This window comes from Ranitomeya imitator, chromosome 2 (assembly GCF_032444005.1).
Source record: "Ranitomeya imitator isolate aRanImi1 chromosome 2, aRanImi1.pri, whole genome shotgun sequence".
NCBI classification, from domain to species: Eukaryota; Metazoa; Chordata; class Amphibia; order Anura; family Dendrobatidae; genus Ranitomeya; species Ranitomeya imitator.
The window spans coordinates 177,170,357-177,184,103 of record NC_091283.1 but is presented as its reverse complement, the minus strand read 5'-3'; the positions used below and the strand labels follow the sequence as shown (position 1 = coordinate 177,184,103).

Genomic DNA, 13,747 nt, shown 5'->3' with positions numbered 1-13,747 from the left:
TAGTATGTATAGAAATGTATTTTTTATATTTTTAATAATTTAGTCATGCATTTTTAAAGTCATATTTCGTTTTATTTTTACATTTGTATTGTAAAAAAAAATAAAAATATAAAAAAGCAAAATTTAATCAAGAGATGCCTGCCAGCTATGCTGCAAAAGAAAAATCAATAATTCCTCACCGCTGGTAAGTGATGGTTTCTATTGATGCACCATGTCGGGAATGTACTAGTAATGCAGCTCACCTCATGGTAAATAAATAAATAAATAAAAAAATGCTAATTTTACTGCGCCTCATAGCACAGAACAAAAGAGAAGCATGGTCACATTGTCATTTGGCAATGATGAAGCACGGTATATGGGAATATCCACTTTACTGCCATATATGAGGTGCAGGAGGACAGTTTCTGACAAATTTAATGTCTTCCGCATTGTTTCGCTATGTCGCAGGCCAGACAATGCAGCTTTCTCAGACATTTTAACGACTAGAAATCAGTACACGGTAAGGCGAGAGGCAGACATCGGGGGTCTTCCCGTTGATAATATGGCCGCCGCACCCCCTCACTTTGAGCGGTTTGAGGAGAATTTAACACGACTAAAACAGATTTATCAAGATCACCAACGTTTCACACCAGCGACACATTGATAAATGACCTTCAGCTTTAAAAACGCCTCTGTAAGCGGTAATAAGAAAAAGGCAATTTTTTTTTCCTTCGTAACAGGAAAAGGGCATATCGTAAGACACAGAAAATGACACAGAAAAAAAAATGATTTTTTTCTATCTGTGGGTTATTTTCTGTGAAAATGGAGACGTAAAGGTCCTTGTACCTTAAGAACATAAATTATATCACTGTGGGGACACCTGAAGGACTGCATGATTGACGGAGTACATAGCACAACTCGTCCGGTGGAGTGGCAGAGGTGGACACCATTTTTTTTTTATTAATTATTTTTTTTAAATAATTTTAGTTGAACAATAAAAAATATTTATATTTACTGCACATGGAAAAAAGTTGTTTTATTGCTCATGGGATTAGAATTTTTTATTTTTAACGCAAAAATTAAACTTTTTTTTCCCACCTTATTGGGCTTCACAATACCTCATTAATTATAAGAAATGGATATCTTCTTTACAAGACGGTAGGATGCCATGTAGCTTTCCCCGACTTCCATTATCCCAATATGTCACCCCTTCCCTCAGCACACTGGTGTAGCGTATGCATTAACATATGGAGACCTATTGGGTGATTGTAACTGGCGCAGCCATGTTGCGAAATGCGCCGACTCAAATGTTTATGCTATACCGTATTAACCCTGTGTATGCTGTAGGGCCAGTTTCTTAAAGAAGCAGATCTGTCAATTCAGGATGCGGCAGTAAAGTGATGCTGTACAATAGCTGAGAGAAATGTCAGCTGTCGGGGGGAACCTTTCCTATCCCAATGAATCGATTGGAGATTCAAGAGCTTTTTTTTATTACACTGTTACAGCAAACACTGCAGCAGTGTGGAGGCAGGACGATGGGGGAAGGACAGCGAGACGCACGGAGAGATAGGACGGAGGTGGAGTTTTCGCTGTCAGAGCATAAATTCCCTTTCGTGAAAACCTAGCAAGTTACTTAGGTGTCAGGGGTGAGCAATGGCGCGTTTCATGGCTACCGAGCAAAAAAAAAAAAGAAAAAAAAAAAAGGGATGCAGCAATCATCACCCTTGATTTACAGAATTATTTTTCCACCTCTTAAATAAATCAAGATATGATGACACATTTCACTCATGGTTTCATCTGCAAAATAATGCTGCTGCGAACTGAAACGCGTCGTGCGGTGCTAGTCTTTCGTAAAGCATAAGGAAAGTCATTTTTCTTCCCTTCTGTATGTCGATTGCTGCCAACTAGCGGCTTAATTCAGTCTGGTACTGGAAGAATATAAAAAGGTCGGGTTATAGAATAGTACGGGTAGCCATTTTGTGGCCTGAGCGGAGCATCTTGACAATTGATGCAGTTCATAGAGCAGCAGCGTTCAGGTCATGACACTTCAGATTGCCTCATTTTAGGATGAGAATGTAGGTTGGAAAGTGAACCCGACACCATGTAAAGGGGTAACTCCTGGCCCAATATATTTACTGCAACCACATGATCTTAAATCTAGATATCCCTTTAATAGGTTCATTGGAATGTATTAGAATCAAGCAATTCCATGAAGAAGGTTGAAATTTGTCATATTTAATAAGAAAATGGCTCATGGTGTCCTTAATTAGGAGGCTCCCGGTGTAGCTGACATATTTTATAAGGCCACCGGTAAATGAGACGTCCGAGATGTCACGGAGCAGATGGGTCTGACCTATTAGCTTGGAGACATGACACGAGATGGGTCTTGGCAGACGTCACCCGCGGTAGGACTGCATGGGGACAGACAGATGACAGGGGTCCTTCCATGTGGATGTAATGGCTTCCTGCAGACTCTTACTCTATCCGCCGTGTAACGTAGAGATGAATATGATGTTGTCTTGATCTTGAATCTTGTAATCCAGTTCACCCTGCGGATATGATGGGGAAACACATTTGAGGCAAGACATCTTTTACATTGTAGATCTGCACTATAACCTCCACAAGGGTTTCCGAAGCCATAACGAGACGCCAGTAGACAGCTTTCCATAGACCCTGAATGGCATATATATCTACACGGGTACCCTGAATGATTTGTATGGGCGCTGATAAGACTGCCAGAGGGTTTTCCGATGACATGTTCTTATAACAGTCCTAAAAATTGTAGGATGAATTCACGCTGAATTTGCACAGGTAGAATCTATTGCAGATTAAAAGGCAAGCGTGACAATTTTACAGATCTGTGCAGATTTCTACTAATTTTAATTTACATGGGTTGAAATCCACAGGACAATTACTACATTTAATGCTTGGAATGTGAAAACTACCGTAACTCACGACAAAAGCTGTCATTCAGGAATCTGTGACCTATTAACATGTGGTAGTGGAACACAACTGAGAGCAACGTTTAGGCCGGAGCAACAATGACTGAAACACAGGTCATGAGACCAAAGATAGGATATGCCACTGCTGTATCGCAGCAGAATACAGGTGGATGGGGTGGCACTACAATCCACAAGGGGCAGCGACAATTTAGTTGCAAAAAATCTGACTTTTTGTGGTTTCCCTGTTAAGGTACCTTGCAGGTCACCATGTAACACCATTCAGAGGCAGCATATGGGATATGTGGAAGTGTGACCTATGTCACAGCCAAGTCACACTCTAGCTGTAGTCGAAATATACGTTTTCATTGGAGGCCTCCATATATTTAAAGGGATATCCCCATATCAGTAAGTGATGACATATCACTAGGCTCCAAGGAAAGAAATATTTTGGCAAGAATATGTTATTAGTGATGAGCGAACGTGCTCAGATAACGTGTCATGTGAGTATGCTCGGGTGCTAACCAAGTGTATTTGGCGTGCTCAGATAATATGTTCGAGTTCCTACAACTGCATGCCTCGTGGCTGTTCGAGAGGAGCAACACATGCAGGGTTTATCCAACAGCCGCGAGACATGCAGTTGTGGGGACTCAAACATGTTTTTCGAGCACGCCGAAGACACTCGAATAACACCTTATCTGAGCACATTTGCTCATCACCACTTATTATCTATCGATTGGGATAAGTTATAACTTCTAGATCGGTGGGATAACACAGCCGAGAGCTCAAATCACCAGCTTGAACAGAGCAGTAGTGTCAATGTTCAACCACAGCTCCGTATTCTCTAAGGGACTGCCGGAGATCGCCAAGTGCCCCCTTAACATATTTTACTGGCACAAGGGGCAATGTCCCCAACACCTGCGGCAGCTGAGCAAAAAAAATGATTGGGACAAAAAAAAAAAAAAGAGGCCCCTATGTTCATTAGTGATGGCAACCCTAGCGATATGCTACTACTTACCAAAATGGGAATACCCCTTTAACCTTTGTCAGTTCCCTGAAAACCATTACAACCCAATACGGTTTCCAGGTTACACGACCCCATTAAATAGGTTTGCAAACGCTCCCAACAACATTAAAAGAAAAAAAATCTGCTATAAAAGTTACCTAAAATCAGATTAATAAAATTACTCTCCGTCCTATTCAGCACATAGTTCATAAAGCGGACTAATTAAACAGGTTGGCACTCCACCCACAGAGCGACCATTTTGTTAATGGGGCTTGTTTTCAGGGGCGGGGAAGTGAAACCCCCCTCATTGTGTGTCCTTCTTATGTCGCTCACAATGTAAGTCAATGGGTGGCCTTCCTGCCCTTGACATACACTGTAACCCAGAGGGAGAAAAGCAGGCTGGGATGCTTGTACTGTCCCGCCCGCTGCCAGGCCGCACGGGAGCTTGGCGACTTATTCTGCATTCATTACAACAAATGCGTAATTTGCTTTAATGAAGCAAATGAGTGCCGAGCCCAATGTGGCTTTACCGTGCAGACTGGAGACCACTGCTACATCCTTACCATCAGCTCCCAGTCAGCATCATTAACCAGAACCAGGATACCCGGCCGCCTGCAAAGAAACAATCACAGTGAATACATGGTGAAGGACCGGGCATTTTAAGATGGTGAAAATATCAATCAGTGGAGGGTGTAAGGCCTAAAAACCTAGAGATCAATATCAAAGAGCATACAACACAACAGCGGTAATAGGAAGTTTTACAAGCGCTCTCAGGTGTACCACTATGTCTATGTAAGTGCTTAAGCCACCTCAATATGCTGTGGGGGTCCAGGACTTCGATGGATCAAAAAATTATGGACAATTTTAGAGATAAGCCTTCATTTATGAGACCTAAAAAAACCTCTTCAACCTCTTAGTGCACTAGAACATTCCCAATCAGGGTGCACTTGTACAGAGAAGGAACAGCAGCTGAGCCCGCGCCACACTGGGCAGGCGCAGCAGCTGAGCCCGCGCCACACTGGGCAGGCACAGCAGCTGAGCCCGCACCACACTGGGCAGGCGCAGCAGCTGAGCCCGCGCCACACTGGGCAGGCGCAGCAGCTGAGCCCGCGCCACACTGGGCAGGCGCAGCAGCTGAGCCCGCGCCACACTGGGCAGGCGCAGCAGCTGAGCCCGCGCCACACTGGGCAGGCGCAGCAGCTAAGCCCGCGCCACACTGGGCAGGTGAAGCAGCTAAGCCCGTTACACACTGGGCAGATGCTAGCAGTATTGCTCAAACAGCCGCAATTGAAGCTAATTCCAAATTACTGCTGATTAACCATTTTGATACCACTGTCAATGGCATTTAGACAATCAAGATGCTGGTGTGCACCTTCACTGGCACCCCTTTTTCCAAATAAAAAAAAAAAAAAAAAAGGCATTTTATTATGGTTATGTTCGTAAAAGTTCGATCTATGAAGATATAAAACTAACCAAAACAATCTGAAAAGCCAGAATGTGTCATTTTTTTTGTAGCCGCACATCACAAACAAAAAAAAAAATAAATAAAAGGCGATCGAAGCGTCATACATACAAGTTTGGTACTGCCGTAATCGTATTTGTCCGGAGAATAACGTTATCAACTAATTTTTACGATACAATGGACGTCGTAAAAATGAAACCCCCCCCAAAATTGGAGGGATTGCAGGTCTTCTTTTTTGCCATTTCACCGCACTTGAGTTTTTCTGTTTTCCAGTATATCGTACAGGAAAGTGATGTCAATCAAAACTACAACTTGTTCTGCAAAAATGAAGAAAAGATGTGAACTGAAGAATTAAAAAAAAACTACGGCTTTTGGAAAAAAGGTGCAGAAATGAAAAATGGACCGGTCCACAAGGGGTTAAACCTAAAATTCCTCTGCATAGTACAGGGAGCTGTATAACAGAGGTCCTCAGACGGCAGAGGAGATTTAATATCAGATATTCTTGGAGTGCAGTGTAAAGCTCCCATCATACAGCCCCCCCATATCTCAGCTTCCAGTGCCCCTGTGAATGAGATGTGTTGTGGTCAGTTGTTGATAATCCCACTTTAGAGGTGCATTTTGGTGAATATGAGGCTTGTGTGCGCGCCCTGCGAGCTGCCAGTCATACTCACACTGTGTCCCCCTGAATAAATAGCTCGGGGCGTTCTTTCAGCAAATTCTCTTTTATCCAAACGAGCAAGAGCCTGATGTCCCCTGACAAGAAACAGAAGACTGGTTACATGGCAGACACTGCCGCGTGAATACAGACCTCATACTGAAAGGCAATAAGAAAAGCAGGAGAGAGAAAAAAAAAAAAAAAAGATTTGGGGCGTTGATGTATAACATGCACACAGGGGTTATGGGGGTACCATTTAGTGCATTTCTAAGCACCACTTACTCTCCTAGTGACATGTTTCCTGCCACTTGGGGGATTTTGGGGTTTTCTGGTGTCCCTCCCCGATCACCTACCCGGTGACCTTCTCATTTCCTCTCCCATGACACTTGCTTTTCCTTCACTCTTCCACTTCATGCTGGAACTTCTAAATCATTGAAAAGTTGCCCTTATACAGTAGATGCTGGCTAACTGCTAAACTCCCAGCCCCCCATACATACGCAGGCTTGGCAAGTGTTTTCAATGGTAGAGAGTGGGATCAACTTACCTTCTATGGGAACGGGCATGTTAGAAGTCCAACATGCCTGTCCTTTCTTTTCCCAACATCTCCTCCACTACTCATGTACATCAGATAGTTGACCAGTAGAGCAAAAAGATTTGCCCTGCATCCAGTCTGATCCTCAGTGGAAACCAAAGTAATTTTCGGTTCTGCAACCAGCATCCTGGGCACCTCTTGTGCTTAGTAGACCCTGCCACATGACGTCGCGGGGTCTAGTAACCACAATGCCAGGCCAAGAATACCAGACTCAGATATGAAGACTGCGCTGGTCGTGCTGCCACTGATGACTGGCTGGATGCCGGACTGGGGGCGAGCTCACATCTATCGATCGAAATCCGCAACTTTCACCTAATGTGTATGGCCACCATAAAGTACATGTGAACTCCTTACTTTTGGACATTATAGCACCATTTATCTCTATGCTTATGGTTGCGAGCTTCCATTTGAATGAGGATTTAAAAGGACACTGCACCCAATGCTTTATGCGTTATCTTCCATTTGCTGTCTACATAAGTGTAATCTATTGTTCCCTGTTATCAGTCAAGTCAAAAGAAGCGCATCTGTACTGATGTAATGCCATTATCAGTGACATCACACCAGGAAACAGAAAAGTGAAGAGACCATTGAACCCAAATTACAATTTCATTTCCCCCCCCCCAAGGGATTACTGTAATAGGATGCCCTCTGCTTTAAGATTACCAACAATATTCTCAAGGACCCATCTGGAAACAAGAGTCGGGGTCCATCACAAAGGTCGGCTGGGAAGTACCGCATCCAAAGTGGGGTGGGGTGGAGACCTGCTGGCAGAAACCAATTTATTGAGGTGTAATATATAGTCTCACACATGGTTCATATGTCATGGATCAGTGCATCAGCAGAATTGCCATCCACCCCCCCCCCCCCTGCTCCACCTTTCCCAATATGGTGCATTGGACATGACGCCCGCTGCGGGGAGGACAGAAAGCTGTATGTATGATGGAGAGCGGCTCTGGTCACTGCAGGGTCAGGCGCAGGGATAGGAAGGATCGTTTATCAGCCTGACTTAGAAGGGTCAGAGGGTTCTGCATGGTTCCCACCCGCCCACATTCCCGGTCCAGGGATGCTATTGTATAGACGGGTTACCATGGAGAGCCCAGCATCACTGTGCTTCTCCCATTGTTCCCAGTCTGGGAAGGGGCCATTGCCTCCGTCTAATAAGTAACCACAAAGCTATTACCCTGGCGTAGTACAGTACAGCTCCATCCAGTCACACAATGGACTTTTCCTTTCAAAAAAAAAAAAAAAAGTACAGCATATCTTCTTCTGGGAAAGGTGGATGACAACCTAAATGGCTGTCATTACAGCATATTTCATATATAGTCAGTGGTATGGTGATCTATCTGCCGCTCAGGAAAATAAGAACGTTGGGTCAGTAAAACTAGCCCCTAAATATAATGATGGCCAGGTATGGTTACTGTGTTGCCACCATTTTTGGGTACCGTCACCTTGTATTATGTGTCACAAGGCAAATTTCCAATTCAGCTATCATAGTAATGTTGCGTGATGTCATCATCAGTGACATCATCACACCAGGAACAGAAAGTGAGAGAAATATATATAAATTATTTCATTTTTGAGATAATTGTTTTTGTCTCTGTCGGTTCAGTTTTGCCCCCAGACCTAAGTTGTCAGACAAGACTCCGAATCCCTGGGTGGGATCGATAGAAATATAATAGGGCGGCAAGAAAACTTCACAGATGTGTTGACTCTTTGTTTAATTAACCAGAAAGTGGTCCTTTTGAAAAAGCAATTTCGCACAGGGGGCTCAGAGCTGAGCAAACAGTGGCGGTCAGTTAGCAGGAGGGGGGCCAGAGGAACAGCTGGCATCAGCTTCCATGTGAACTGCATCCTAATCAGTTTAAATGGCTCACACCAGAGTCCACCCCCGCATTATGCAGCATCCTGACAATAAATTCCACAGAGGCGGGCGAGAGAGATCACCCGGCTTCTGACAGCTTTCTCCCGGACAGTCCTCTATGCAGCCTCCATCATCATGGCTTCCAAATAAACATTCTCACGGAGAGGCTGACATCAGAGCGCTGGCTTACATCACTCGTCACATGCCACCCTGCCCGTCTCCGCCTCGTGATCCACATTGTGTTTGCCCTATGTTAAAAAAAAAAAAAAATGCCGGACTGGGCATCTAGGCATCTAAGTGGGTGAAGTTAGAAATGAAAGTGCCTTATATACAAGCCCCCAACAATTATCATGGCGATTCGCACAGTTGTTACTCACAAGGATCGGGTCGGGTGGGTAGGGTCACGTGATGCCGTTTGATTCCCTGGAACAGCAGCTCTGCGCCACCTCTGAAATAAGATAATAAAAACATGAGATATGCTGACATGGTGAGCACGGAGGAGGAGGGGGGTGTCACACAACAGAGCCAGCCGCAGACAAAGGCTTCCCCGCAGGCTCCCGCAGGACACGGGCCCAGGATTAGCATTTCTATGTCAGGCTCTCTAGGGCACAAATGAAAAGTGAAACAAGTTTAGTTTGTGAGGAGGAAGAAAGTGGCATGGTGGTACTGTTTTATGCACGCGGAGAGCGATGCAATGTTTTAAGCTAAATATCTGGAAAAATTATATATCTATCATAAAAATGGAGTCCCGACATATCGATTGCACACCATGAGGAATGACGTGAACCATATTCACACAATATATATATATATATATATATATATATATATATATATCCACTGCAACACACAGCAAAAAAGGTTTAAAAGGCACACAAAAAAAAGTCTAAAGTTTCCTATCACTTGTCCTCGCAGATTGCTAGACATGCGCCAACTTCACCAGGAGACACCGCTGTCCCCCATGCTCCAAGGAAAATCACTCACTCCATTGGAGAAGACCTACTATTCTTCATAGGCATTTGCAGTGCAAGAGAGGAGACGACAGAGCAATTCCAAGTACAGAAGGAGAGGACTGGTAGGCAACTTTTCGCCCCTGTCGATCAGGAAGTTACTGAACAGTTTAGGAAATGATCTATCCATGCCGACAACACCACAACCTTTTATCACATACAAAATCTGTCAGGTTAACCTTTGGCCAATATCATCGGGTTCTTAAATACAGGCATTTGGGGCTAACAATACATTTTTTGTAATTGGGTCTCATGAAATATTTTGCACCATTTTGCTTTCACAGGCTTTATGTTTCCCTGCACATTCAACATTAATGTGGTCTGTGGTCGTGAATCAGCTGAGGAGCTCAGAAAAAAAAAAAAAAGTTACAATCTCCCCGTCATTCAATTTGAATGAGCTCACTGATTGATTCCCCGTTAACTCATTTTACAGTCAGGACTAGAAAATGCAACGCAGAGAATATAAAAAGTATATGATGCAGGTTTTTGTATGAAACCTAATTGCAAAAATTATTTTTTTTTTGTCCCCAAAATAGGCATTAAAAATAAAACCCCAAAACGAGGACAACATCTTAAATTTCCCAGAGAAAAGTGCTATATGAATGTAATCCACACTGTTAAAGAAGCTTATCCTTACAACAGTCCCTACTTGTAAGGACTCTTACAGATGTCTGCGATAACTGGTCTAATATCGGATAGCAAAGTATGGACTGGCCGCACATCTCCTGACCCGAGCGTGACAGCTTCATATATTCCTATGAAGCTGCCATACTTGGGTCAGGAGATGTGCGGCCAGTTCGTACATTGCCATCTGACCAATTATCACGGACATCTGAAAGAGCCTTTAGAAGGGTTTCCCTGAGATCTGCTGTATCTACCTGCAGCATCATCACAACAGTGGAAATAAAAGGGGTTGTCCCATTTAGGACATTGATAGGCTAAACCATGTCTGATAGATGGAGGTCTCACTCCAGTGACCTGTGCACATCAGAAATAGAGAGGTGGCTTCGTATGTACAGCTCTCTCCACTCATTTCTGTAAGAGCTTTGAAAATTGCATGCTGGACAGTTCCTCTTGCTTCCCAACAATGATACTCACAAATGTGATTTATGGCAAATTCTATGGATACACCATAAATGTGCCCGCTATAAGGATTTCACAGTGTCCATTCACATCAATGGGTTGCTTGAGTAATGCAGGACAGGAGAGGCATCCTTTGTAAACTCTATAAGAGATGAGGACGCTGAACAGAGAGACCTCTCTTTTAAAGTGGTAGTAGTGGTATGACTGTCTAGGAGCAAGATACCTTTTTTTGCAGTGATCCAACGTACCAGTCATGAGAAACTGCGTGCAAAAGCCATATGCAAATGAGTCTGGAAGTGCAATTGGGGCGTGATCTTGCATCAGTATTGGTCATTTAAAGTACATTAACATGCCCCGCCCCCAGTGAACTTTCAGCATAATTTGCATATGGCTTCAACACAAGATTTTTCATGACTGAAAGAAAAAAAAAAAGAATTTTTTATTAGAAAACAAGCACCTATCAGTGATACCATTACTTCCATACATTACAAATGTACTGACTGGTTCCCTTTGACTCAGAATTCACTAACACGATGAAGGTCAGACCACACCACACCTTATGGACAGAGGGGATGTAATTCTTTGATTATGGGCTTTATGCATATATCTTGAGCTATAAACATGGATAATTATTAAATAACCTAAGCATATGTAAATCAGCTGAAATAACTATGGCCACGTTCAGTATTTGGTCAGTATTTTACATCAGTATTTGTAGCCAAAACCAGGAGAGGAACAATCAGAGGAAAAGTATAATAGAAACATATGCACCACTTCTGTATTTATCACCCACTCCTGGTTTTGGCTACAAATCCTGATGTAACATACTGACCAAATACTGAATGTGGCCTAATGGAGAAAATGACCTGACAGCCAATGCCTACTAGAGAAAGCCGTCAATATCAGTTCAGTGGGGGTCCAACATCAGGCACTCCCACCGTTTTGTTGTCATCTGCATACCACCTGTGTATAATGGGCTCTTGTAGAGTTAAGAGAATTTTTGAAAATTCGGATCGGATTACTTTCGGTAGCGAATATTGAATTTGCAATATTCGCCGAACGTCAATGGGAGTTGGAATGACCAAATATATTCAGACCCGATCTTTTAACATAAATTCGGCACGAATATGGCAAATTCAGATTTGGCGATCATTTCCGAACAAATTCGCTCATCTCTAGCTATTGATCTTACCCAACACAATATCAGGATATAACACCTGATTCATTTCAATGTCTCATCTTCTTGTTTGTTGTAGCGATCTCATCGTGTCTGGCCAGCTGAGCTAGACTCCTATCAGTTGGAGCCCCTTAACTTGTGGGGCCTGAGTTGGCGACTCTAGGTTCAGCACCTGTTCACACTTAGTCTATGTTTGGATGTGACGGTCAGTCTTTTGAAATGGCCAGCCGAGCTAGACTCCTATCAGTTGGAGCCCCTTAACTTGTGGGGTCTGGGTCCAAAGCCTCCATTACCGCACTGATCGCAGGTTGTGGGGGTCTCAAGCTTTAGTTACACCTTAAAGGGGTTTGTCCAGGCTTGACACAAAAATCCAGTCACTGTCGGACCGGAATTGTGACAAGGTGCGTGGTGTGCACACTGTCAGGATTCTCCGGTATTACCTGTGTGAGACAGCAGTCATGTCAGCGCATGTATGGCGTATCCTGCTGGTCTCAATGCACGTCAACCGGAGGCCGATCACGTGTAGTCAGTACGCATCAGCCAGCTGGCACGGGCAATACTGGGGAATCCTGACAGTGCGCCTCATGCTTCCCAAGGCTGCAGGCAGAGAGTCAGGACAACCCCTGGAACACACGTGTATTGATTGCTTTTTATTTAAAATGTATTATGCTTTACATCGGCGCACAGCTTCTTTAAAAAGGGGGTTCCGACACCTCTTAATCACTGGAGCGCCGCCACTTTCGGGCGTCATCTCGGATCGGTGCAGCCTCGTCCCCCAACTTGTTCCTTAAACCACGGATGGCGTCAGGAAGGAGGGTTGCAGATTTTGGACGGGGATGACCAGCATGGAAATAGGGGCCGTTTACTGTTTGCATTACTATATATCTCACACAGAGAGCGCCGCAGAGTATGGCGGACACAGGAAGCAGCAGGACCCGCCGTCACATAACAAGAATCGGCCGATTCCATCACTTACGCGAACTCCAGCTGCACACACATGGGCGCCGCCATCTTGCTCTCGCCACCGGAAGTGCCCGGCCTCCAGCACCGGAAGTGCTCGCATCCCGGCGGTTGGCATGGTGACGGGAAGCTGGTGTGAAGGGAGCAGCTCCTTATGCGTTATTCATGGCTCGCTCACCTAGCCCCGTGCATTATTCATGGCGTGGGGTGAATATGGATGTCCTGTGCGGCTGCTCTCAGGTCTCACCCGCCCTGATTATTCCTTTTCTTCCCTTCTTCACTTATTGTTTTCTCCACAAGCCCAAAGTGTTAACAGTTTTTGATTGTCGCTTTAGTTATTAGTGGAGAAAGCTGGGTGAGAGCCAAAGTGGCCCATTATCCCATAGTACTGCTCTTAAAGGCACAGGCGCACCCAACTTTCTCAGACTCCTGAGAGGTGAACGTGCTTTTCCTGGGTAACACCCACAGGGGATGTGCAAGACAAAAAAAACCCATGGCTCTAGCGCCTCCTCTGTCTACAGGCCGTGTCTGGTAATGCAGCTGGGCCTCAATCACTGCAGCACCAAACACAAGTCCTAGAAGACACCGGCCGTATGGAATCCTGGCCATCCAATAAGGTGCTGTTCTGTCATGGAGGTGCCTGCGGTGTCATACAGCCGCCACCGGCCTCTTACAGTATGGCCTAACTCTGATTGCGGTCGTTTATTTTGGGCAATCATGGCGGCATAGCGAGTCACTGATAGTTTACCATGGGGTGGTATAAAGACCTGCCCCCACGGTATTTCCCATGCCAAAAAAAAATAGATCTCAGTATTCCAAAAATAAAGAAATGGAAGAATTGCTGTTTTTTGCCCCCCAACAACAACAAAAAATGGAATAAAATATCAGAAAGTCATAAGGATCCCAAAATGTTATCACTAGAGCGCGTGCCGCAAACTACCAAACAAAAAATACAGTTCTTGGAAGGCGAGGAGGAAAGTAAAGAGGGGCGCACTGGGACTCTCATGTAAATGTGCTCTCATT

At 44.4% G+C, this 13,747-nt stretch overlaps 1 protein-coding gene across 3 annotated transcripts; it reads right to left on the bottom strand.

Moving 5' to 3' along the window:
- Positions 1 to 2,130: 2,130 nt before the first annotated feature.
- On the bottom strand, positions 2,131 to 12,841 carry URM1 (ubiquitin related modifier 1). 3 transcript variants are annotated; one of them, XM_069748096.1, is made up of 5 exons: positions 12,741 to 12,841; positions 8,872 to 8,942; positions 6,058 to 6,139; positions 4,488 to 4,536; positions 2,131 to 2,528 (listed from the first exon to the last, which is right to left on the bottom strand). In XM_069748096.1, the coding sequence occupies exons 1-5, from the start codon at positions 12,773 to 12,775 to the stop codon at positions 2,460 to 2,462; spliced, it is 306 nt and encodes a 101-aa protein (XP_069604197.1). In that variant the 5' UTR covers positions 12,776 to 12,841; the 3' UTR covers positions 2,131 to 2,459. The 3 variants fall into 3 exon arrangements, 2 of the variants coding, with proteins under 2 accessions (XP_069604197.1, XP_069604198.1); XR_011318028.1 differs by lacking the exon at positions 2,131 to 2,528 and adding an exon at positions 7,297 to 7,394 and having other exon boundaries at positions 4,487 to 4,536; XM_069748097.1 differs by lacking the exons at positions 2,131 to 2,528; positions 4,488 to 4,536 and having other exon boundaries at positions 6,054 to 6,139.
- Between the last annotated feature and the right edge of the window lie 906 nt (positions 12,842 to 13,747).

Coding starts and splice junctions, on each gene's coding strand:
- URM1 (XM_069748096.1), bottom strand. CDS start 12,775: ATGGCGGCGCCCATGTGTGTGCAGCTGGAGTTCGC. Junction 8,943..12,740: donor TGTGTGCAGCTGGAGTTCGC/GTAAGTGATGGA, acceptor ATCTTATTTCAG/AGGTGGCGCAGAGCTGCTGT. Junction 4,537..6,057: donor TTTATTCAGGGGGACACAGT/GTGAGTATGACT, acceptor GTTTCTTTGCAG/GCGGCCGGGTATCCTGGTTC.